The following is a 24,039-nucleotide window of genomic DNA, read 5'->3' as shown; positions in this document are numbered from 1 at the left end:
AAGCTAAGCCAGGAGCTCTTAGTCTGGGGGTCACAATGACTGCAGATAAGGGGTTGCAACCACTGTGTCCTTCCCAGTTGCAAAATAGGAGAGGGGTCCCAGCTGGGCGAGTGGCAGGACCGAAGGAGCTGTGCAGGGTTCCCTCTCATTTTTTTTCATCTGGGGGTGGAATAAATGTTATGTGCACCAAGGGATGCATGGATGTGCACCACCAATAGAAACACAGGCTGCCGGCTGTCAGCGCTCTGCTAATCAGCTGGGTGGCACCTGAATCTTTCCTGGGTGGCTGCCCAAGTGCTCAGCTCACAGGGAACTGTGGAAAGGCTGAAATCAATCTGTGGAAAAGGTTGACTGATGTCCACAGTCACAACAGATAGCAGCCTATGCAGTGTCCCTACTGCTAACACAGTATCATAGGCATAACACACGGCAGATAATCATGTCTGTTTGGATTTGCGGTATACACACGGGTCCTCGTAGATTTAAGCTGTAGATTTTGGAATCTAAAGAAACCTACAAGCTCCCATCAGGAGAGAGGCTTCTGGCCGAGGGGCTGGAGGCCGGAGTTTTCTCAGCAGAGGGTCACTAGCTGCTCAGCCTGGTAGTACTGAAGATGAGAAGTTGATTGTTTCACTCCAGAGATCTTCATTATAGTCACAGAGCCGTGCGTAGCTCATGGAAGAGAACTATCAAGATAAATCCCATTGGGTGAGGCAGCTTCGAACAAAGAGCTCGCTTCTGGTCTCGGCCATGCTGTGCTGTCACCCTTAGTTTTGAATCTGGTGTCCAAAGAGCACAGCGCTGGGGGCCACTGGAAATAGATAGCTTGGATAGATTGGAGTTGATACAGAATGTATCATTTTATGCTAAACTGCAGAGGGAGAGAACAATTGACTTGTAGCCAAAAGGCCTGGAAGAAGCTTTAAAAGCAGGCTGAATCGGCAGGACGGTAACATGCAGCCACAGCCTAGAAGCACCATTCTCTTTCAGACACTTGGAAGCGGTTTCCCAAGGGTCATAGCGGCTTCTCCATCACTGACAATTTTAAAATCAAGATCGGATGCTTTCTTTTCGGAGAGAACTGCTCTGGGAATTATTGCAAAGCAGTTCTGTGGCCTGTGTTATACAGGAGGTCAGGCAGGATGGTCACAAGGGTCCTTTCTGGCCTCGGAATCCAGGAATCTGTGAAACTCAGTCATCATTTTGTTTCTCTGGTTGTGAGCATGTGCAGTTTCATCTCCCTCTGGTACAATTGTGCACCAGTGCCACTTTTTCCTAGTCAGACACTCCAGCAATCAACGCACCAATGAGACTGTTACCCTCTACATTAACAGTCCTCCTTGTTCCTGTTCTGATACCGACTTGCTACATGACCTTGGATGAGTCACCTAACCTTTCTGGAGCTCAGTTTTGCCTTCTGTGAAATGGAACCAGTGATACAACCGCCAGCCTGTTGGCAAACCCTGGGCTGTGAGGACACTTGGTTACACTCTCCCTCCCCGCAGTCTGGCAAGATTATAGGTGTGATTGCATATTTGTTTTGTATTGCAGCATTTACAAGTGCAATGGTGCTCAGCAATCCTAGAGTGAACAGAACACCTCTGGTGAACTACAGAGGGGTGGAGATGAGGAAATGCTCCCATTTGGTCAAGAAGCTAGCAGCTGAGGTTGTTGATGGGGTCTCCCAATGACAAGAGGGGTCAGCTAATGGGATCAGGGCATTGGAACTAGGACAATAGGTACAACCACAGGGGGTGGGGTCATGATTCAGAAATGAGCACCCCCAGTCACGTGGGGGCAAAGGTCTGGCTCTGGTGAGGTGAATCTGGGAGGATGGTGATGTGACCCTTCCATCACAGAGCCCTTCCTGGTACATCTCGGAGTCTGCGCTGCCGACTGTACTGACAAAGACAAGCGTTGGCCCCCTGGAGCCCCGGGAGCCTGTACAGCTCTGTGAGCTGGGGCTGGATGCCTCAGGTATCATCAGCTGAACTGTCAGCTAAGTTCCAGCAGCAGAACCCGCGTGTGGTGGTGACGTAGGAGGCAGGCGGTTAGGTCCCTGGGAGGGTTGGCAGCTACAGCTGTTTGGGGGGAGGGGGACCAGAATGTTTGGCCATACAAACGCAGCAGAGCTGAGCGAGAAGCCAAGGAGAAAGGAGACACTGCACTTCCAGCCGGCCTGGGGGCACCTGCACCGTGAAGGGCGCTCCCTCGGCAGCCCCACAGTGCTCCCTAGGGGTTATGGAGCCTCCAGGGTGGTGGGTGCATTGGGGAAGGGGCTGAATTTCATAACACGCACTTGTCCAAAGGACCGGCTCGCATGGAATTACTGACCACAGCATGCAGAGAACAGCTCTCACCTCTGGGCAGGGGAGGTGACACCTGGCCCCTTTCCTCCCTGGGGAGCTGGCGTGTGCTGGCAGCCTTCACCCCCACCTCAGATGCAGACCATAACCCGCTCCATTACCCAGCCTTGCTCGGTGTAAGACGCTGTGCTCCTGCGAGCAGCGGCTCCTCTCAGCAGAACGCGCCAGGTTGAGGGGGCTCTGTCTACAACTTGGTGCCAGGGCTGGGTACCGCTGTTACACTCCCTGTCTCCCCCTCCAGTCATGTGATGCAGGAGGAGAGCTGTGATGATATGGAATGTGGTCAGCTGCCTTCAGACGCTCTGCGACACGTGAAAATCCAGCGTGACCCCCTCTACGGCTTTGGTTTCGTGGCTGGCAGCGAGAGGCCTGTGGTGGTGCGCTCAGTAACAGCAGGTAGGCTCAGGCCTCCGTAGCCGCCCACAGCTGCCTTGGGGCCAGGGGCCGTCCTGGGTGGAGCTGATCCTCCAGGTGGGAAGCACAGAACAGGCAGATAGAGGAGTGGGAGCTGGAAGGATGCTGCCATTCTGGTGGGGTATGGGCCTTCCGAAGCAGGCGTGGCTGCAGGCTGGGAGCTGGGTTGGAGGTTGTCGCAGCTTCCGCGCCTGTTTCTGACCGTGGGGTAGAGTCTGGGAGGAGTTGACTGTTGAATGTATGGGGGCTTCAGACAGACATTCACCAGCTGATGGGCTAGTGCCTGGCTCAGAGATCTTGGAAGTGCAGCAGGTAGAAGGAAAGAGCCTGAGGCCTGAAGCAAAGTAAGCAAGAGCTGTACTGTGAGTAATAGGCAAGCCTCTGCTTTGGACAGGTTCCTGGCTTAGCTTGGGTCAGGCCTGACACCAGGCCCAGGCAGCCCTGCCCTGCACTCCAGAGCACCTCACCCCTGTGCAGAAGGGGAGCGGGGAAGAGTACCTGGTGCCCACCTGTCATAAGCCACACAGTCCATGGCTGCCAGGACCCCTGTGAGCCAGCCCCTGCCTGTGTTGGCCAACAGGGTGACCCAGAGGCTCTGAGCTGAGTGAGGAGGGGGGCCGGAGAGCACCCACTGAGTGGGAGGGAGCCCACGAGGAAGCAGAGCCCAGTGGAGGACATGGGTGGCACAAGACATGCCATTTCTACGGTGGCACTGGCAGCACCATGGTGACTGGTTCCTTGGTCAGGCCTAGAGATGTTTTCTCCTCCCATGCAGCATGCCCCCTTCCCAAAGAGCCTCCGCTGCTATGGACTCTTGGGCTGCAGGTGCCCTAAGTCCCCTGCCGGGCCTTGCGGAAGCCTCTGCTGGCATGAAGCCTGGCTGCTGCCACCACAAAGGGTTCTGGGGCAGGCTGACATGTTCCTCCACTTGTCTTCAGCCCTTCCTGTGATCAGGGCCCCCGGCCTTCCCAACCATGCTGAAGCCGGCTCCCTGCAAGGCACCGGTTCAACCATGGGAGCAGGCCTGGTAGGAAGGCTATTAGACAAGCCACTGCCCTTCATCCCAGTGGGAGCTGGGAAGAGTCCTATCGGCAGTCTGAGAATAGCAGGGTCTGAGGTGGCATGGAGCCCCGATGCCTGGCTCGCTCCCCTCATCCAGCTGAAAGGAGAGGCTCCCTTCTGACGCCCACTCTTTTCCTGGCAGGGGGCCCCTCTGAGGATAAACTCTTGGCAGGAGACCAGATTGTGGCCATCAATGACGAGGACGTGAGTGAAGCCCCGAGAGAGAGATTCATCGACCTGGTCAGGTAACGGACCTCTCCCCCGCCTCATCTGGGGAGCGGGGCTGCCGGGGACAGGCGGGCAGCAGGGGTGTGAACATGTCCAGCTCTCCAGGCGGTGTTCCCACAACCACTAGCTGAGACGCCTCGTACCTGGCCGTATCTGGGCAGTGTAAGGGGATCTGCAGGGCTGCAGCGCCCGTGGCCACTTTCACACACTGCTGGGACCAGCTTGGCACTGCTGGGGTCAGCATTGGCTCGGCACTGCTGTTAGGAAGCTCACCCTGCTGAATGTTGCCGCTGACCGGATGTTTGTCTGACCCCCCAAGAGAGAGACAGACAGACACACAGACACACACACACACACACCCCAGTCCTAGCTGTGCTCACCAGGGACTGCACACAGCAGTACCGGTTACCTGGAATAGGTCCCTGCTTGCTCTGGGGAGAAGACCAGGACTGGAATCTGAAGGGCAGAGAGGTCTGACCCAGGCAGAGCTGAGGGAGGAGGACTTGGTCCCTTCACCCCATCCCAGTTCCCCACAGCTTGTCTGTCCTCTCAGTGCTGGTGTCAGCTGGGAAGGGACCAAAGTACCAGAGAGCAATCTTTATTTCAGCTCTCCCTGTCTCAGGGGGATCCCTATTGTGTTTGGGAATCCCCAGCAATCCTTACTCATGCAGTCAGAACGAGTCATGCCAGCTTCTGGCGTAGGTCATTCTGTAGCTAACTCTTCAGTACCAGAGTAAGAAACTTCAGCAGTCCAAACATCCCCAGCTGTCTGAGACGCTGCCAGCACATGTACTACCTGGTGCATAAAGCTCTGCTAGCAGCTGGAGAAAATCTGGGTGGCTGGCTGGCTGGAGAGAGAGTTTGTCGTCTGAATACTCAGCCAGGCTCTTCGAAATGGTTTTTTCATCCCATCTTTTCCATGTGCCTTCTGTGTCCCATGAGCAAACCTGCCCTTAACTTTCCGCTCCTGTGCCTTCTCTTGCAGGAGTGCCAAGGACTTCATCATCCTCACTGTGCTGCAGACCCACCAGGTGAGCCTCCGGCTCTGACAGTGCAGGCACAGGAGGCGCTCTGTGTGTGTGTGTGTGTGTGTGTGTGTGTTGTGAAATCCACACCTGCGCAAATGGCCAATGAACTAGGACGTGACCTAGAGAACACACAGCTGCTTCACCTCAGTCACACCAAGAGAGAAGCACAGGGAGTGCAGGGGGACAAGCACAAAAGTTGCCCCTTTGGAGATGTGATTCCAGGTTCTCTGAGGGTCCCAGAGGAAATGAGCTGGGTGGGCTCAGCTAAGTTCTCAGCGAACATTTGTCCATGTCCCAGAAGCTGAGCAGCAGGGTGTGCCCAAAAGAGACCCAGGATTGTAGACCCAGGGCACCACTAGCCAGAGCATGGAGAGCCCAGGGCTAGCACCGCAGGGGCGGGCACTGCAGGTCAGGACTGGAAAGCATTGGCTGGGCTGTTTGAGCTCGGGATTGGCACAGCAGTGACCGGCACTGCAGGCTGGAAATGAGGGGCACTGGCTGAGCTGTTGGAGCTCAGGACTGGCACAGAAGGGATGAGTGCTGCAGGTGAGGATTGGCAGGGGTGTAGCAGCCCATGGTTAGCATGGCAGGGGCGGGTCCTGCAAGTCAGGAAGGATGGGCATTTTACAGCCCTCTGGGTAATCTCATCCGGCCCCTGTTTGCACTCACTGTCCTGGTTTTCAGCGCTGCCGTTACCTCTCCCAGACTGACTGGAATTGATTACAATTGGATAAAATAGTGCCGAAACAGTCTGCAGGCTCCAGCAGCCCCTCTGCAGGAGAGGGCCTCTCAGACGCTCTCTGCCGCTGCCCTCTCGAGCGGATAGTAAGGTTGTAAAACTCTCTCACCAGGAGAAAGACTGATAAAATGAAAGTCCCTGAGATGCCAGCGCTCCTCAGCTGCCTGGTGTGTTTTATGGAGCTGCCAGGGCTGCAAGAGTGAAGATATTTTACTCGTTAGCCTCTGGTGGGATCTAACAGTAAATCCCAGCCTGGTGGCTCCTTTGCATGCACAATGTGACTGCGCTGTGTTTCCTGCGTCTTGTCTGGATGTCCCCCAGCCCCCGACGGCCTCTGGTCCCTGGGTAGAGCTGGGAAAAGGGGAGCTTTCTGAAGCCTGCTCCATTGGCTGGTGTCCCACTGGATGCCCGGGGTAGCTTGCAAGGCACAGGAGATGTGTACCTATTCCAGCAGTTTATCTGCAGCAGTTAGAAAAGATGAACCTGCGAAACAGCCAGGCTATGGCTGCCGTGAATGGCGTTCAGGAAGGCTGAGCATTGGGGAGCACACAGCTAATGCAGCACCAGCCCTCACTAGCAGGGGTTGTGCAAGGGGCAGGTGTAGAGCATGATGGGAGCAGCTGAGTTCATGGCTACTGCAGCATCCACCAGCAGGAGACGCTCTCGGGATGGCTTAGTGTGCTGGAGTGGTGGCTGTTCAGGCAGAGCCTCCTTCCGGGGAAGCCTGGGGAGGAAAGCGGTGGATTAGTGCTGGGTGCCCTTCTGGGCTTCAGCCATAAGCACAGGTCTAGCGTTCTTGTGGTCAGACCCAGGGCTCTCTGGTGGCCTGGCCTGGTGATGCCAGGTGGAAATCCCCCTGAGAAACAGAGCCTTCTCGCCTCATTTGCATGCCAGGCTGCTGGAGACGCTGCCCAGTGCTGACAGATGCTGGCACCGACTGGTGAAATCACATTGGAGCGCGACGAGCCCATGGCAGTGGAAAAGATTGAACCGTTGTGCCACCAGCCATGAAGGCAGGATGTCATTTCTGCTTTCCCGGATCTTTGATCTTGGAGAGCGAGAGATGCATGAGAGCCCTCTCCGTTCGCTCCTGTTTTCTTGCCGTCTTGGACGGAAGGCATCAGAACCCAGCGCCGCTCCCTAAAGAACGGAGCGAGCATGGCTTTTGTCCTTCCTCTGGAAATCAGCCGGGCAAGGCAACGCACAGACACCCACAAGAATGGTTCACACCCTGCAGCACGCATCGAGAGACCTGCTGAGTGCTCCAAAGACCCGAGTCCTCTCTCTATGGAGCAAAGGTAGCACAGGCCCCGGGGGGATAACAATATATGATCCTTTTTTCATTTAAAAATGGATTTTTCAACTTAAATCCAAGTTTTGTGTTTTGTTATTTACTTCACATTTTTTCTTTTTAAAAATAAACCCATTTAAAATGAAATCTGAATTTAACCCAACCTACATGAAAGGCCTAAATTTATTATCATCATCTCTTACAGCATTTAAATAAAAAACTAATATGCTGAATCCACGAGCCTCTATCAAAAACTTCTGAGCTTCTGTATCAGAAAAAGAAAACAGGGCAAACATCTAACTCTTGAGCTCAAGCTTTATAAATATGTTACAACAGATCAGACAGTTTATTAAGGGATTATTTTTTTTAATAAACATAAATTTTATATGCTGTTTTGTGTAATTAAATTCCTATTACCACCCTAATGCAGCTTGAATCATTATGAAAAACATACTAAATAAGCAATCTAGCATACACCATATTCTATCAGGCTAACGTATAATTCATTTTAAGAATCTGAAAATATTAAGCTAGATAATTGCTTAGATAAATGTGTATAGTTATAGTGTATCCCTGTAGGTAGCAAAAAGGTATACCAAACCTCATGCAAAGGCACCTTTCCTTAGAAATAACGAAAGAACCAATGGAAGAATAATCTTATTTTAATCAATTTAAATTTCAGGTTTCTACTTGATCTAAATCACCTTGCTTTAAATCAATTCACCCTGTACATCCCATTGCAATGCAGACTTCTGTCCCCTGCCCTCGACAGTCTGAATCTAGACCAGGAGAGGCCATTTGTAAGGGCAGCACAGCTCTGTAGCATGCCAAGACTCAGCCCAGCCTTAAGAGAAACGTGCCAACAGCTGATTTTTTGGTTCACTAGGTGTTCCAAAAAAAATAATTTGGGGTTGAACCAAAATGAATTTTTAAAAAAATTTTCAGTAACTTGAAATTGTTGGGTCTATCTGAGCATTTTATTTCACTCCTGAGTTATTTTTAAACCTTTCGATTTATTTTTATAATGTTGAAATAAGCTTCTAAGCAAAGAATCGAAAAATCAAAATATTGCCTCGAGTGTTTGGAATTTTTTTAGGATTCTTTTTGTTTGAATGAAACAATATGGCAAAACCACAACAAATTCACAACGTTTTAGACAAATGATGCGTCATTTCACACAGGCCACCCAATGGCAATCACTGGGAAATGCGATCCACTCGCAGCCTGGACTGCATTCAGGAACCAGGGACTTAGAGATGGAGAGCCATACCCACAGCTGACATCATTCTATACAGACTCACCGGCTTCAACAGAACTTCCCTGAGGGTCTGACCCAAAAGTGCCATCTCTTTTCTTCAGTCCGTCCCTGTTTTGCCACCTTGGGCTTGCAGACTCATGAGTTGCTTCTGCTGGTGTCCCTTACAGCCCAGATTCCTCAGGGTTCTGGATGATTGGGGGGTGGAAACGCAGTGGGTTGTGGTGGTGACCCCAGCTTGGGATGGGAGATGGGACACCCATTGTGTTAGCACTTCAAACTAGTAGCCAAAACACACTGCAGGCCTGGATCCGTGACTGCTAACATGTGCCACCTGTTTCCATTCACTGGGCTCGGAGCCTCACCTTGCTACAAGTCACAGAGAACCGAGGTTAGCGTTGGACGGAGCAGCCCAAGGCGTGCTAGCTGGGCTTTGACTAGACATACGTTTTCAGGCCTTTCTTCCCACTTCCTGTCCTGCTCTGGAAACTGTAAGCAATGAAGATTACAACTGTTTCCTTCCCTGTGGATTGGCCCATCCCTGCCCCAGCACCATGCCCATTCTCCCAGGGGGCTGGAGAGCTGGGGGGCTGTCTGTCCAGCAGGACACACGAAAACAGCAAGAATTTGTGTGTTACTGAATATTATCAATGTTTCTCTTCTGTGCTTGTGCAGTGCCTCCAGGACTCACTCTCTCCAGCCTCCAGGACAGATGTTTAACAACCTGTGTTCTCTTTGCAGTCGCCAAAATCTGCTTTCATCAGCGCAGCCAAGAAGGCGAAGCTGAGATCCAACCCAGCGAAGGTCCGGTTTTCAGAACAGGTCACGGTTGGTGAGACAGATCCAGTACGTGCTGCTGCTGTGTACCACGGGAGTTTCTGCTGACAGTCTGCTCCTCTGAGAGACACTTCCCTGGGCTGGTGCAGCAACTCCTGTGGGTTATTTCTGCCACAGACAGAATAATGCCTGAGAGAGCTCTGCTAGTTGGGTTGTAAGCGACGGACTGTGGTTCGTCTAATGTCACATACAGTGGACAAAGAGTTGTGATGCATGTCATGACAGAGGGGTGGGTGAGTTTGTTACAGGGCAGGCTTGTGGTCTGTGGCAATGTGACTTACTCGCAAGGCCCACTCTTGTGTCCCGGATAAGCTTTTGTGAAGGAGGCGAAGCAGCTGCTTTGTAGATTTTGCTGAGTGGACGACAGACTGATTCGAACATCTCATATTTACCCCAGGCTGATCAGGCCACAAGTGAAGGGGTCTCTAGGGTAGCTTTGTGGCCTTTGCACTGTCAGGCAGCAGGGCAAAGGAGGCTGGGAGGTGGCTCAGGGCTAGCAGTGCAAGGCTGTGGCTCACTCCCCATCTTCCCAGCCCCAGCAGCCGGTCCAGCACCAGACAGCTCAGTGGGAGAGAGAGTTTACGTCCCAGCAGTCACAGGGAGGCCCACTGGCCAGGGCTAGGTGAGCTGCTCATCCTCTAGTTGTAATGCTAATGCTTGGTGACAGCACTGTACAGACACGGCCCGATGTCTGTAACGGGTTTACATTTGCTTAGTGGACAGTAAGGGGCTGCTTGTTTTTTTCCCTGCTTGTTTATGTGTTAGAAATAGTGGGTGTTAAGCCTGACCGTGTCTGGCTTGGCAGGAGGACTCCTCGGCGATGCCTGGTGAGTACCTTCGCTGCTCTTGAGTGGAGGAGCATTCAGTGTTTGAGATCCTCCTGTTGGCCTGTTAACGAACCCCAGGGAACTTTAAACAATTCACACCCTAGTAGGATTTCACTTCTTGGATGTCTGCAATGTCAAGCCCAACCAGTTCGCCAGTAATCCCCAGAGTCTTCCAGGGAAAGAAGCAGGACAGAAAAGATCTGAATTTCTAACGTAAAGAGCATGCGAGGCTTTTCACCTTGCACTTCTCCCTCAGGAGGACTCAAAAGAGGGTATAAGCCCAATTTTCTTTCCCTTTATAGCTCACCCTAAAACTCAAGTTGGTCCCAGGCCAGCTTATTCCAGTGAAGACAGTACACTTTAAAAGTGAGCTGGGCTTTCACAGAGAAGTCTCTCTTTGATTTGCTGAAGCATCCAGAAAGTTTGTCCCCTGAGCCAGCCAGGCGGCAGCAGATCTGTTGTGATAATTCTATGACAGAACACAGCTCAGAATAAAGGACATAATCCAGATCAGGCATTTGGTATCAAAGAATCTGAATCCTTGGAAGAGGCTTCTCAAGATCGGTATCTTTTACTCCAACCAGGGGGATGCTTCTCAGAGCGCTAGGCAGGGGTTGCCAGTTGACTTAGAGGAAGAGTTGTGTGGTTTAAATCTCAGTGCAAAGGGCTTTGAGGCTGTGCCAGTGAACAGGGCTGTTTTGCGTACATTTTCCTCTGGAGCACTGAGAGACACTAATCCTGCAATAATGTTCATCCCACTGACATTCTCTTTTAATTGCACAAAGATTGGGTTAAGCAGCGCTAGTAAAAATAAATCTCAAAGCGCTGCTAGCAAATGCTATTTTTAAGCAAAATCAATTAAGTAATTATCTGTTTCAAATATTGCTTGCTAACTAACAGCATTCTGCACTGCACTGCACTGCGCTGCCTGTATGGGTGCATGGGGGGTGCAGTTCAACAGATCGGTTCCTGCATGGGGGGCTAAGACAGATCAAGGGAGATCGGTGGGGGGTGGGGTGTTCCCCTTAACTGAAGCCCCCATCTTGGCCCTGGGAAGGAAAATGCCTAAGAATCTTGGGAGGGGCGGTGAAAGATTCCAAGTGGAATAGGATAAACAGTTCCTGCCACACTTAGTGGGAAGTGGGTACCTGGCTCTACCAGGCAGCCCTGAAATTCTCAGCCCTTGTACTTTCAAAGAGCTCAATGCAGATGCTGTATTTTCCAGGGAAATCTGCCTGTACTTAATGCATAACTGTGAAGAAACAGAGACTGCAGTAATGAATAGATCACTGACTTCCTCCCTGCCATCTCCTGTTCCTACATTCTTTGTTTCATTGCCCCCTCCCCGTTTGCCAGGACATGCTGAAGAAGGAAGCACTGCTCCTCATCCCCAATGTGCTGAAGGTCTTCCTGGAGAACGGGCAGATCAAGTCATTCACGTTTGATGGCCGCACAACCGTCAAGGTAGGAGCCCTGCTCTGATCCCGCGGGCCCTTCCTGGGCTTTGGTGTTTCCTTCATTGCATTAGCAGGTTCCATTTCCCAATCTCCTGCAGCCTGGCACAGAGCACTTCACTGCCTGTGCGCTGGCCCCGGATGACAGATCGCAGGGGGCTGTATTCTCCCTGGTACGATATTCTGCTCTTCTGCTGGGATCTCCCATTTCACCAACCCCCTTTGTTTTGAGGAATCTGTTCCAGGCAACGGAAGACTTGCTGTTGATTGGAACCATTGGTAGGCATGGTGCTACACACCCATTCAGCTAACCTCACAAACTCCACTCTGGGCTTAGCTACAGCTCTTCACTTGCATCTGACGAAGCAGGTCTTTGCCCACGAATGCTTATGCTCCAATAAATCTGTTAGTCTATAAGGTGCCCCAGGACTTCTCATTGTTTCTTCAGAGCTGTGTCTTACAGTCCATCTCCTTTGGCAGCATGGTCTGTAGATTATTAAGCCTGTAAAGCCCTTTAGCTCCTAAGTCCCAGCGCAGCCTGAGTGGAAAGACATGTCCCCTCTGTTGTGGCAGTACTGACCATGCAGAGATTTACTGTAACCCATCTGTCCATCTGGTTAGCTGCCCTCCTGCGAGCAGCTCAATGCCATGGGGTCTCCTTTATAAAAAGACGTCCCTAATGCTCCTCTCATGCTGCCATGAGTTCCTTCGGAGCTGCAGGCTCCCCTCTGCTCAGTGCAGAGTAACACGTTGCTGTTGCAGCGGTCCTGGTGTGTGGAGCCAGTAGCTCCCAGATAATACTCTCTCCAGGGGGGGAAGCCTCTGGAAAGTAACCTGGGAATATGACAGAGCTGAATTACCTAGCAGTGCCCTGAGACCCTGGAAGAGCAGCTCCTGCACCACATGCAAACAAGCAGCCAGACACAATCTGCTGGGACCCTGTAACTCTCCCCTTCTCTCTCTCTGAAAGACGGCCAATATAACGCCAATATTTAAAAAAGGCTCTAGAGGAGACCCTGGCAATTATAGACCGATAAGTCTAACATCAATACCAGGAAAATTAGTAGAAACAATAGTAAAGAATAAAATTGCAAGGCACGTAGAAGAGCACGAATTGTTGGGCAAAAGTCAGCATGGTTTCTGCAGAGGGAAGTCGTGTCTAACTAATCTATTAGAATTCTTTGAAGGGGTTAATAAACATGCGGACAACGGGCACCCAGTGGACATAATATACCTAGATTTCCAGAAAGCCTTTGACACGGTCCCACACCAAAGGCTTTTATGTAAATTAGGCGGTCACGGGATAGGAGGAAAGATCCTTTCATGGATCGGGAATTGGTTAAAAGACAGAAAACAAAGGGTGGGAATAAATGGTAAATTTTCACAATGGAGGGGGGTAACTAGTGGTGTTCTCCAGGGGTCAGTCCTGGGACTGATCCTGTTCAGCTTGTTCATCAATGATCTAGAAAATGAGGTAAGCAGTGAGGTGGCAAAGTTTGCAGATGACACCAAGTTGTTCAGGACAGTCAAAACCAAAAGGGATTGTGAAGAACTACAAAAAGATCTCAGCAAACTGAGTGATTGGGCAGCAAAATGGCAAATGAAATTTAATGTGGGTAAGTGTAAGGTAATGCACATTGGAAAAAATAACCCAAATTACACGTACAACATGATGGGGTCAAATTTAGCTACGACAGATCAGGAAAGGGATCTTGGAGTTATGGTGGATAGTTCTCTGAAGACATCCACGCAGTGTGCAGCGGCAGTTAGTAAAGCAAATAGGATGTTAGGAATTATTAAAAAAGGGACAGATAATAAGACAAAAGATATCATACTTCCCCTATATAAAACTATGGTACGCCCACATCTTGAGTACTGTGTGCAGATGTGGTCTCCTCACCTCAAAAAAGATATATTGGCATTAGAAAAGGTTCAGAAAAGGGCGACTAAGATGATTAAGGGTTTGGAACGGGTCCCATATGGGGAGAGGCTAGAGAGACTGGGACTTTTCAGTCTGGAAAAGAGGCGATTGAGGGGCGATATGATAGAGGTATATAAAATCATGAATGGTGTGGAGAAAGTGAATATAGAAAAATTATTTACCTTTTCCCATAATACAAGAACTAGGGGACACCAATGAAATTGATGGGTAGTAGGTTCAAAACTAATAAAAGGAAATTTGTCTTCACACAGTGCACAGTCAACCTGTGGAAGTCCTTGCCGGAGGAGGCTGTGAAGGCCAGGACTCTATTAGGGTTTAAAAAAGAGTTCGATAAATTTTTGCAGGTTAGGTCCATAAATGGCTATTAGCCAGGGGTAAAGTATGGTGCCCTAGCCTTCAGTACAAGGGCAGGAGATGGATGGCAGGAGATAAATCACTTGATCATTGTCGTCTGTTCTCCTTCTCTGGGGCACCTGGCATTGGCCACTGTCCGGCAGATGGGATACTGGGCTGGATGGACCTTTGGTGTGACCCAGTATGGCCATTCTTACGTTCTTATGGATTGCACTGCCAGGACGTGATGGTGACGCTACAGGACCGCCTCTCCCTGAGACACATCGAGCATTTTGCCCTGGTCTTGGAGTATTCCAGCCCGGAGCAGAGCCACAAGTTCCTCCTCCTCCAGGACAAGCAGCCCCTGGCCCATGTAAGTTTCTGAGCTGCTCTGAGCTGGGCACCTTCCACCTGGCTGGGGAGGCTCCAGTTAGGAGCGTGGAGCTCTGGGCTAGGCTGCAGGTGGAAGTCGGTACCAGCCACCTCCCGCCACATGGTGCAGGAGTTCAGACTTGTAGTTCTACTCTCTGTTCAGCTGATGCCATGGAGACTCCGCTAGTGCCACCTGGGGTGAGGGAGGCGTTCCACTGGCCAGGGAGCAAGGCTGTGAAATGCAGTTGGGTGAAGAGCAACTTGCCACTTGGCTACCCTATAACAGCAGCGCCTGCCTCACCCCTTCTTGTTCTGCCTCTGAAACAGGTGGTGCAGAGGACACATTACCAGGGGATGCGATGCCTCTTCCGGGTGAGCTTCTTCCCCAAAGACCCGCTGGAGCTGCTGCACCGAGATCCGGCAGCATTTGAGTACCTGTACATCCAGGTAGGGGACCTACAACTCAGGTGTGTGGCCAATAGAAGTACCGCCTCATTGCTGTCCTCAGGGTCATGTCAGTCCTAGCATTACCCAGCGTGCTTTGCAGTGCCCTGCCAGTGCCCCTCAGAGCTCTGGCAGTGTGAGCTTCCTGCCAGCAGTGCCCTGCCAGTGCCCCTCAGAGCTCTGGCAGTGTGAGCTTCCTGCCAGCAGTGCCCTGCCAGTGCCCCTCAGAGCTCTGGCAGTGTGAGCTTCCTGCCAGCAGTGTCCTGCCAGTGCCCCTCAGAGCTCCGGCAGTGTGAGCTTCCTGCCAACCATGCCCAGCTAGTACCAGCAGTGCCGTTCCAGTGCCACTCAGAAGTCCAGCAGTGCTTGCTTACTGCCAGCAGTGCCCTGCCTGCTGGAGATCAGTTCTGGGGTGGCTCTCAGGCTGTGTTCCTCCCCTGCGTTTGACGGAGATGTCGGACTGTGCAGGCTCGCAGATTAGTTGAGGTGGCAGTTGATAGTAGGAGAAGTCAGTTGGTGCCCTCCTGTCTGCCGAGCAGCCGGCTTGTGGCTGACTGCTTGGTGCGCCGCCTTCCCGTGGCAGGCCGGGATGCCCGGGTGTTGTGTGTATGAAGCAGCCCGGGGGCCAGCTCCAGTTTGGTTCTGAGCAGTCTCCTCTCTTACCCTAGAGCCGCAACGATGTGATCAGGGAGCGCTTTGGGACGGACCCCAAGCCAGAGACGCTGCTGGCCTTGGCTGCCCTCCATATCCACATCACTGTCTCTGCCACCCGGCCCACCCAGAAGGTGTCCCTCAAGACTGTGGAGTGAGTCCTCCTCTCCCAATCCCTGCCTTCTTCCCCAGCCACGTGTCCTGTTCTCTGGCCAGTGCTCAGCCCTTGCTGCTCAGGTTGGCAGGTGAGGAGCTGTTGGGTGCATTGGACCCCAGCTCAGAATCAGCTGATGGGAAGCGGCTTGGCAGCTGGCCCCGCCCAGCGCTGTTGGTGGAACACAGAGGTGTCTGAACCCTCCAGGATCTGCTTTCATGACAAACGCCAGCTCTGGCACAGGCTGGTGGGGAAGTTTGCTGTCAGCCTGGGACCATTTCCAGATGTACAGTGTGGTGTCTACAGCAGGCACGCCCAAAGGGGCAGGGTAATTTCAGGATGCAGTTAAAGCGAAGCTTTGCACTCCCTATGACCGGCTCCCGGCGTCTGCCCAGGTTATGTAACAATGAATAATGAATTAACCTCCACAGTCCTGTCCCACCCCTCAGATTAGGTGAGTAGGTATTATCCCTTTTTCACAGATGGCAAAACTGAGGAATACGGTGATTAAGGGAGATGCCCACTGCCATAAAGTGAGTCAGTGTCAGTCGGAAGTAAACTTGAGCTCTCCTGATTCTTGGTTCTCAGCTATAACCACTAGACAATCCTTCCTTGCTAGCTGAAACTGGGTCTGAATGTTAGTTTGAATTCAGGGCTGGGGCAGCCCCCAAACGCAGCAGGTGCAACACAGCTCAGTGGTTTGAGCATTGGCCTGCTAAACCCAGGGTTGTGAGCTCAATCCTTGAGGAGGACATCCAGGGATCAGGGCAAATAGATGCCATGGATGGTGCTTGGTCCTGCCAAGAGGGCAGGAGACTGGACTAGATGACCTCCTGAGATCCCTTCCAGCTCTGTGAGATGTGCATCTCCTGGAAGGGAAGCCAAAGAGACTTGCACATCTGAAGACCAAAGCTGCCAAGGGCCAGCCTCCCTGGCTCTGGTTTAGAGATGCTTAGTGATGGCTTTGGCTCCTTCTGTTGGCAAGAGGGTGTTTCTGGTTCCCATCTGGGTCTCCACTCCCATCCTTTGCACCCTCCTATCTGCTGCCTGGATCCCGCAATGGGCAATACCTGCAGATCGTGCTGGAGTGTTGGAGAACTTGGAGCATTTAGGGATCATCTTCCCCACAGTCTGTTGTCAAGTCAACCGGCAGAACATTCCCCTTCCATCTGTGGGTTATATGGTGGAGCAGAATGTGCACCATCCCATGTGAGCCACAGGGGGATAATCTGCCATCAGCCTGGAGGGGAAAGGAACTGCCAGTCCTTGGCAGGTGGAGGTTCTCGACAATCCAGTTCTGCTGGGCCCAAATTGCAGCCCCCCTGATGCAGCCTGGAGTGAAACATGTGAGAACCAAAGTCTGCGCTAGCCTCCTGCTGGGGAGGGGTCCTGACCGGGAGCCGGGTGGGGCAGAGACCTTGTCTGTAAAGCACCTCACAGATTAGAAACAATACACTATTGTAATAGGGTGGGAAAGGGAGAGAACTTCTGTCTGTCCAGTCCTGTGGAATAGGGACCAGGGCACTTCTAGATGCATTTGCCTCTCAGGCTCAGAAGCAAAACTGACGAAGGGAAGTGGAGGACAAATGCTCACCTGGTCACAAAGCTGGCTGGGTCTTGAGAAACCACCAGTAGTGCTAGAATTCAGCCCTGGTGTCAATGGTTGTGACTTGATTGTCTTCAGAGCAGTTACAGCCACTGACACCAGGGCTGATTTCGGCCCCAGATTTTTGTCCTGCAGTGAAACTCTGCCCTGCTTCCCAGCCACGTCCCCTGCACCAGCAGTGCCCGGCGGGAGGCTCTGCAGCTGGCCATGTCCCAATTCCCTCTGCTGAGGTAGCAGGAGGCCCACCTGACTGTTGGAAAACAGCTGCCTCTGAGCTGCTCCCCACCCACATGCCCCTGCCCTCAGGTTCTAGCCATGGGTGTTATCTCCTCCTTCCCCTCCATTCTCTGTGACCTGCCGCTCTCCCTGACCTTGGTTCTGCTTACAGGAAGGAGTGGGGGCTGGAGCCGTTTCTGCCTCCTTCACTTCTGCAGCTCATCAAAGAGAAGAGCCTTCGGAAATCTCTCTCACAGCAGCTGAAGGCCCATCAGAACCAGCCGCCCAGTGGCACCAAGGTAAGCAGAAGCCAGCTCAATCGCACCGTGGGTCCTGGGTGGGGAGTGCTGCAGTGGCAGTTAGCCAGCAGGAGCTTTTATATTCTCACTTGCTATTAGTGCACATGGTTAGCCAGCCATTCATGTTACTGTAGGTGAGTGATGTTTAAATCCATTACAGCGTGCTGGAAATCGCTGGAGCGACAGTCTGCTAGCAGGCTGTCTGGCATGAATCCATTTGCTAGGGTGATCTGGTTTTCACAGCAGTAAACTGTAGGGAAGCACAAGCATCTCAGATCCACTGAGAACCAACCTGAAACATGGCCAGAAAGTTACCAGTGTAGTTAACTTGGGTGTAGAGTTCTTTTCTGCTTCTTGCGCTTCTATGCTTTGAGGGTCAGAGGTCTGGCAATGTTCTGGGAGAGGGGCCCCACTGCTCACGCAGGCCATCCCGCTGCTAGAGTGCTTCTGAGGGAGGCCAGTGCTCAGGGGAGAGGCAGATCCTGAAGGGACGCATTGTCCCACCAAAGGGTTTACACAAGTATCTGCACATCTGAACGGATGTTCTCCTTCACTGGGCTAATAAACTGTAATAAGTTGGTCCTGCCCCATTGCAAAATAAAGCTCTGTTGCTGACAAGAGCTGCTGCTTGCCTTTAGTTGTTAATGGAGCAATTACCATCTTTACATCACTTGGGGATGTCTCCAGGTCGCAAGTCATTTGAGGCACACTGGCAAATTTTAAGCCCCCCAAAGCTGTGTATCAGGTGCTCCCCAAGCTTCTGGGGAGGACCTTCTTTGACTCCTTCAGGATCTTCCTTTGCTTTTTCAGTCTCCCAAGGCTTCGCCTTGTTACAACTGATATATTTCCACAGGTCTCAACAACCCAGGCAAAGCTCCAATATCTGAGGATCTTGAATGAGCTTCCGACCTTTGCAGGAGTCCTTTTCAGCACAGTGGGACTGGTATGGTAATTCCAGCGTGTTACAGAATAGACCATCCTCATCCTTTAGGGTGGGTCTCCACGGGTTCTGAGGGTGTCGCATAATCGGGGGCTGGCCGCTGACACGCACAACAGCTTACACACACACGTAAGCACACACAAATGTGCACAAGGGTCCAGGACCGCCAAATAAACGACAGGTGTTTTCCAAGATCTCTCCCAGGGCAAGAGCAAGATACTAAAGTTTGCCCAGAAAATGTGGAGTCTCCACTGTTGATAGGCCGGCTCCTCAGCTGGTATGAATGGTTGTAGCTCTGTGGAAGTCAATGAACCAATGTAATATACCAGGTGAGGATTGGGTCCTTTGCGCCTGTAGTTGTTTAATTAGATGATCTTCAACCCAGTTAATTTTAAAGCGCCTCAGTCGCCCTTTTAAATCCCAGCACCACTAAAGAAGCCCTGTTTGCCAGGGTTTGCAGCTATAAAAGTTAAGTGGCTGTGCTGTCTATGGCATCTTGTCTTTTCCTCCACCTCCATGAGGCCTCCAATCCCCCAGTTTGTTATGGGAGGGGCTCCTGCTTGGAGAGCTAAGTCCCGGGAAACAGAAAGCATACCATGTCCTGGGCTAGTGACGAGCAGATTGCCCCGCTGTGACATTTCCACGATTATATACCTATGGAGATGCACATCTTGTAGAGCTGGAAGGGACCTTGAGAGGTCATCAAGCCCACTCTTCTGCCCTCATGGCAGGGCCAATCACCATCCCTTTTTTAATCTGTTTACCCCAGATCATTAAATGGCCCCCGGGGGAATTGAACGCACAACCCCGGGTTTAGGAGGCTAATGCTGAAATCACTGAGCTAGCCCTGCCCCCATGATGAGCGATCTCAGCCTATCTGCGGCTCAGCAGTATCTTGCAAGCTGTTCTACTGATACGGTCTCCCTGGGCACAGTCCACCCCTTGTTCCTGCTCATCATCCTCATCTACACAGCCTCATTTTGTCCACTGCAGGATGAAGGCCACGCAGCCAAACCATGAGCACGTAGGACCTGCCAAGGTTCCCAGTTGCCAGGCTTATCTCCATCTCTAGTGGTCCTTGCGCCACTCTCCATCCATGGCTCTCCATTCTGTTGTAAGTTTCATCCATCTGCCATCGCCGCTTCCTGAACTGTCCCGGCGTTCGTGATGTCCTCTTACTTTGCCTGCTTCTCTGTTGGTTTGGTCTTCTGCAACATATTTTGTGTCTTCATAATTATGTAAAAATTCACAAAGTGCCTACCTCAACAGCTCCAACACTCCATAACCAAAGACCCAGACTATTAAGCCGGCAGCGTGGTAAAGGGAACGCAGCAGGGGAGTGGGTTTCAAGACTCCACCACGCCATTCCTGGGTCTTCTGACACTGACCTGCTGCATATCTTTGGGCAACTAACAGCTCGCTGCCTCAGTTTCCCCAAACGTAAAAAGAAGGTAGAGATACTCACCTAGCATGTCCAGGAGGGGCCCAGAAAGTTAATGGCCAAAAGCATTTTGACCTGCTCAGATGAAAGGCCTCACGGAGGTGTGATACGTGCATTAGGACAATAACAGTTTGATCGTGTTCCCTATTTTCCTGTGTGTGGTTCTCCAGCTTGTGGCTGTGCCTTCACATTCCAGTTTAGCTCCCTGTGCCATGGCTGGAAGGGCTGATCAGTACAGCTGGCCATTTTTAATCAGAGATCAGCATCTTACTTTCTTTTATTCTGTAAATTTCCTCCCCGAAACTCTCTCATCCTCTTCCCCTTCCACTGGCCTCCTCTTCCTCCTCCTCCGTGGGGATTTCAAACCAGCCGCCTTTGTAACATGCTTTTACTTTTCTGCAGTGTGACAACAGGCCTGACTATTTCATGCACACAATCAATTCAGCTATTTATTTTTCAATAGTCTTGGCAACCGGCCTGCTGTTCCAAGGTGCTGTTCCCAGCACTGCAGTAAAGGGAGGTAAACTATTGGCATGCTCCAGGTGTGTTCTCAGCAATAGCTGTCCCCCGTGCTCTGCATTACATATCTCTGGGGTTCTGATGCCTGCCCTCAGCCCAGATCCAGGGTGGATTTCAGCCAGCCAAGTAAATTACGTCTTGGCTGCAGGCTTGGTACAATGTAAGGAACAGGGCTCGGATGGGGTCAGGCAGGCAGCCGTTGCAGATACAGCCACAAGGCATTTTTTCACACACCTGTCTCTCTCTTTTGATTCGGTTGGATGGATGCCCCCTCAGGATGAGAAGCAGCCAGCCACCATGCTCCTGGTGGGTCCCCGCCACGGCATCAGCCACGTCATCGACCTGAAGACCAACCTCACCACCGTGCTATCTGAGTTCAGCAAGGTCAGCAAGATCCAGCTGTTCAGGGAGAACCAGGGTGTGGCCCGTGTGGAGACCAGCATCTTGGATGCCAAGGTAGGCACAAGTTCCTCCCAGGGCAAGTGCAGAGTGAGCTGTGGTCTTCAGGTGGGTGAAAGGCTAGCAGGGAGGTTCACAGAGGTGTCTTCAAGGCTGCAGAGCTGGGCTTCTCTGAGGACTTGCCTTCAGGTGGTATTTTAGACATGTGCGCAGGTGTGAGGCTTGGTGTCATCATTAGCATCTCCCGGACACGTGGCCCCTGGAGAAGTGGGGTGGTCAAGCAGAGTGTGCATTGGAGTGGGAGTCAGGAGAGCTGGGTTCTGGTCCTTGTTGTCAGCTTGGTGTCCTCAGGCTACTCACTTTCCTCTTGTCCACTTAGATTGTGAGCTGCCTGGGGCAGGGACTGGCCCACGATGGATCTGTGGAGCTCCAGTCTTGGTCGGGACTCTAGGTGCTAACGTGATACTCTGCTTTGGCCAGATGAGGAGTTGCAGGTTGAGACTGAGGTGCATTCAGTGAGCTGGGTGGAGATTCAGGATGTGAATAGCAGAGAATTCTCTCCTGCCTCCAGATCAGGGACAGAGTGATGGCAAATGATGCATCCTGGCTGGGCCATACCCCTCGGAGGAGTCTGTCTCTACCGGACCCATCAACAACTCGGGAGCAGCTTGTCAGGCCAGTGAAGCTGCACTGAATTGAACTGAAAATGTGTCCGATGAGACTGGAGGGTGTTGACAACACAGTGTGAAGGGGTGGCAGGCATGTTGTAGTTGAGGCTGAGGTGCACTGGCAGGACCTGCTGCTGTACTCCTGCTGTCAGACCCTCACCTCCACGAGCAGCCTTGCTCTCGGAGGGAGGAAGAGTTTTGAGAACCTCACCTCTCAGGCCTGCCAGCCTCGGTTGGCTCTGCCAGATTCTCTAACGGTGCCTGGCAACAGCAACACAGGGGATCTGTGCAGAGTCCTAGGGTCTGGGCGCAGAAGAGACCCATCTTTGCTACACACAATTAGTCTCCATTGGTCATGGGTGTGCCCCAGCATGGCTGCTGAGTCACGAGTGCATCTTCCCCTGGAGACGCTTCCCCAGACCTCACTGGCCGAAGGTGGTGCTCCTCTGTTCTGCCTCTAAATTGTCAGGATCCTTCTGGTGATGGGCACCCAGAACTGAAGCAAAATTTCAGCCACGTCACCACAGGCAAAGGAGGGTTGTGACCTCCCTGCTGGGGGATGGGAGACCTACATGTATGCAACCTGGATCTGCATTGGCATTACTTGCCATTAAGTTATCTTGCAAATTCCAGGTCTAACTTGTCCACAGACACCCCAACTCGTTTGTAACACCTCTGTTGCAGGGAAGCAGGAGTATCTCTGATTCAGATCATTCCGTGAGGTTGAGGTTTTTCAAATGGAATCTCACATGGCTGTTTTTCTGTCATTGTTTCTAAATGTCCAGGTGTCTCTGTGTGAATGCTCCTCCCACGGAGAGATTCACAGACCCGTCCCATTTGGAACTATCTGCCGAATCCATCCATGTTTATTCTTTATTCCCTGTTTGAGATCACTCATAAACATGTTAAATATAGACCAAACCTAACGCCAATGCCTGGGTCAGTGAGCTAGAAACACCTCCCTGCTGTACTCCCTGCTTTGCAGTGTACCATAATCTTGTGTTTCTGGTGCTTTGGCCCATTTGCAAGCCAGCATCCAGAACCCAAAAAGCCTGAGTTAAAGAGGGAGGAAGAGTTCGTGAGACACTGTATCAAATGTCTGCCTAGACTACAAGTAGTTCCCACCCTCTGCTTCCTCTCCCTCCACTAATTCCACAACTCAATTGCAAAAGCAAGGCCGTCCGTCTGATCCAGTGTTCTTCCAAGCTGTGCAGTTTGCGTGTGGTTTCGTTGTCGTACCAGGTGACTTATTTTCCCTTCTCTTTGTACTGTTTGTTTAATAAAAATAGCTTTCCGGGTGCATAGTCTCCCTGGTTGCTCTTTCCCTTTGCAGAAATTCAATATTTGCTTAGTTTTTGACACTCTTCTTTTACGTCCTAGGTTTTAATTCACTCACTGTGAGATGGCTGATTCCTTTAAGGTGTGATCTGGCTCCCCTTTCCCTCTGTGAAGACGCTCCCATCGATTTCCGGTGACATAAGGTCCCTTAGCTTGCATGTCATCCTGACTGGCTGATTCTTTATCAGTAATTATCCTCATTTCCTTGTTTGTCAAACTTATTTTCTTTATTTTTCGTCTTTAGGAAAAATCCAAACAAAGCAGTTCAGGTTCTCTGCTATTTTTGAGCCATGGTTAATTTCATCCCTCTTCTCAGTTATTAATGGAGCTGATGGAGTGTCTCCCAATGAGCATCCCAAGCTGCTTAGTTTCTCTGTGTCTCTGTTCCCATCACACCCACTGTCTGGCTCGTGTGATTAGCCGCTGAGCTGTACAGGCTGGGACTGTCTCTTGCAGTGCATCTGTGAGCTCTGTTCTCTGCTAGTGAATCTGGGCACTACAGTCATGCAAATAATAAATAGTAACAGAATTTACTGATATTTATAGAAGGCCTTTTGAGCCCTTTGCCCCTTAGCATTGAGTCACCTGCTTTGTAGCTGTGTTGACCCTTTTGCTGTGAATAGTAACTGCACTCCGTGTGTCTTTCTGTAGTCCCTCCCCACTGCCAGGACATGTCCTTCTGACCTGAGATCTCCCAGCAGCCCTCTCCTTGCCCCCTGGGTCTGTAGAGGCTGTCTAGTCTGGGCAGCTGTAATCATGATGTGTTTGTTTAGGATTCCCCAACCACCTTCTCGGTTGGTGAGTTGTAATACCTCCTCCCACGCCTTGGTAATTCCTCAGAATCTGCCCTCCTGGCCCCCTGGGGCTGCTGCCCTGATGGATCCCATGTCTTACTCTGCTGAATTCAAGTAGCACATGATGATTGGTTCCAAACATCCTGTCTCTTGGGAAGTGGCTGATGCATGATGACTTCCCCTTTGCTTGGTGTTGCCACCTCAATAACTGAGAAGCCTCTGTGGTGACAGCCGGTTTGGCTGTATTTGTTACTGAGCAGGTATCTGAGCAGCTAAAATCCCCCAGGGAGTATAGCTTCCCTCTGCATCAGCACACCTCACAGAATGGCTCTTGCTCCGGTCCAGTCCTGGTAGCCTGCAGCAGATGCCACCTGACATTCCTCCTTGATCTTCCACCCTCTGCATCTGTACCAAAAGAATTC

General features: G+C 51.5%; 1 protein-coding gene across 3 annotated transcripts in view; it reads left to right on the top strand.

Annotated features, from left to right (window-relative positions):
- Nucleotides 1-24,039, top strand: part of FRMPD3 (FERM and PDZ domain containing 3) — a 144,980-nt gene that overhangs the window by 81,498 nt on the left and 39,443 nt on the right. For all 3 annotated transcript variants that reach the window (XM_075008004.1, XM_075008002.1, XM_075008003.1), the window contains 11 exons: nucleotides 2,608-2,762; nucleotides 3,985-4,087; nucleotides 5,056-5,101; nucleotides 9,125-9,229; nucleotides 11,404-11,511; nucleotides 14,018-14,149; nucleotides 14,476-14,595; nucleotides 15,261-15,397; nucleotides 17,392-17,518; nucleotides 18,372-18,461; nucleotides 20,695-20,874. In XM_075008004.1, the coding sequence (XP_074864105.1) occupies nucleotides 2,615-2,762; nucleotides 3,985-4,087; nucleotides 5,056-5,101; nucleotides 9,125-9,229; nucleotides 11,404-11,511; nucleotides 14,018-14,149; nucleotides 14,476-14,595; nucleotides 15,261-15,397; nucleotides 17,392-17,518; nucleotides 18,372-18,461; nucleotides 20,695-20,874 (1,296 nt within the window). In that variant the 5' untranslated portion in view covers nucleotides 2,608-2,614. The remainder of the gene's footprint in view (nucleotides 1-2,607; nucleotides 2,763-3,984; nucleotides 4,088-5,055; nucleotides 5,102-9,124; nucleotides 9,230-11,403; nucleotides 11,512-14,017; nucleotides 14,150-14,475; nucleotides 14,596-15,260; nucleotides 15,398-17,391; nucleotides 17,519-18,371; nucleotides 18,462-20,694; nucleotides 20,875-24,039) is intronic.

The sequence above is a fragment of the Carettochelys insculpta genome, chromosome 13, assembly GCF_033958435.1.
Source record: "Carettochelys insculpta isolate YL-2023 chromosome 13, ASM3395843v1, whole genome shotgun sequence".
NCBI classification, from domain to species: Eukaryota; Metazoa; Chordata; order Testudines; family Carettochelyidae; genus Carettochelys; species Carettochelys insculpta.
Note: the sequence above shows the minus strand (reverse complement) of the source record. Positions and strands in the feature narration are given on the sequence as shown.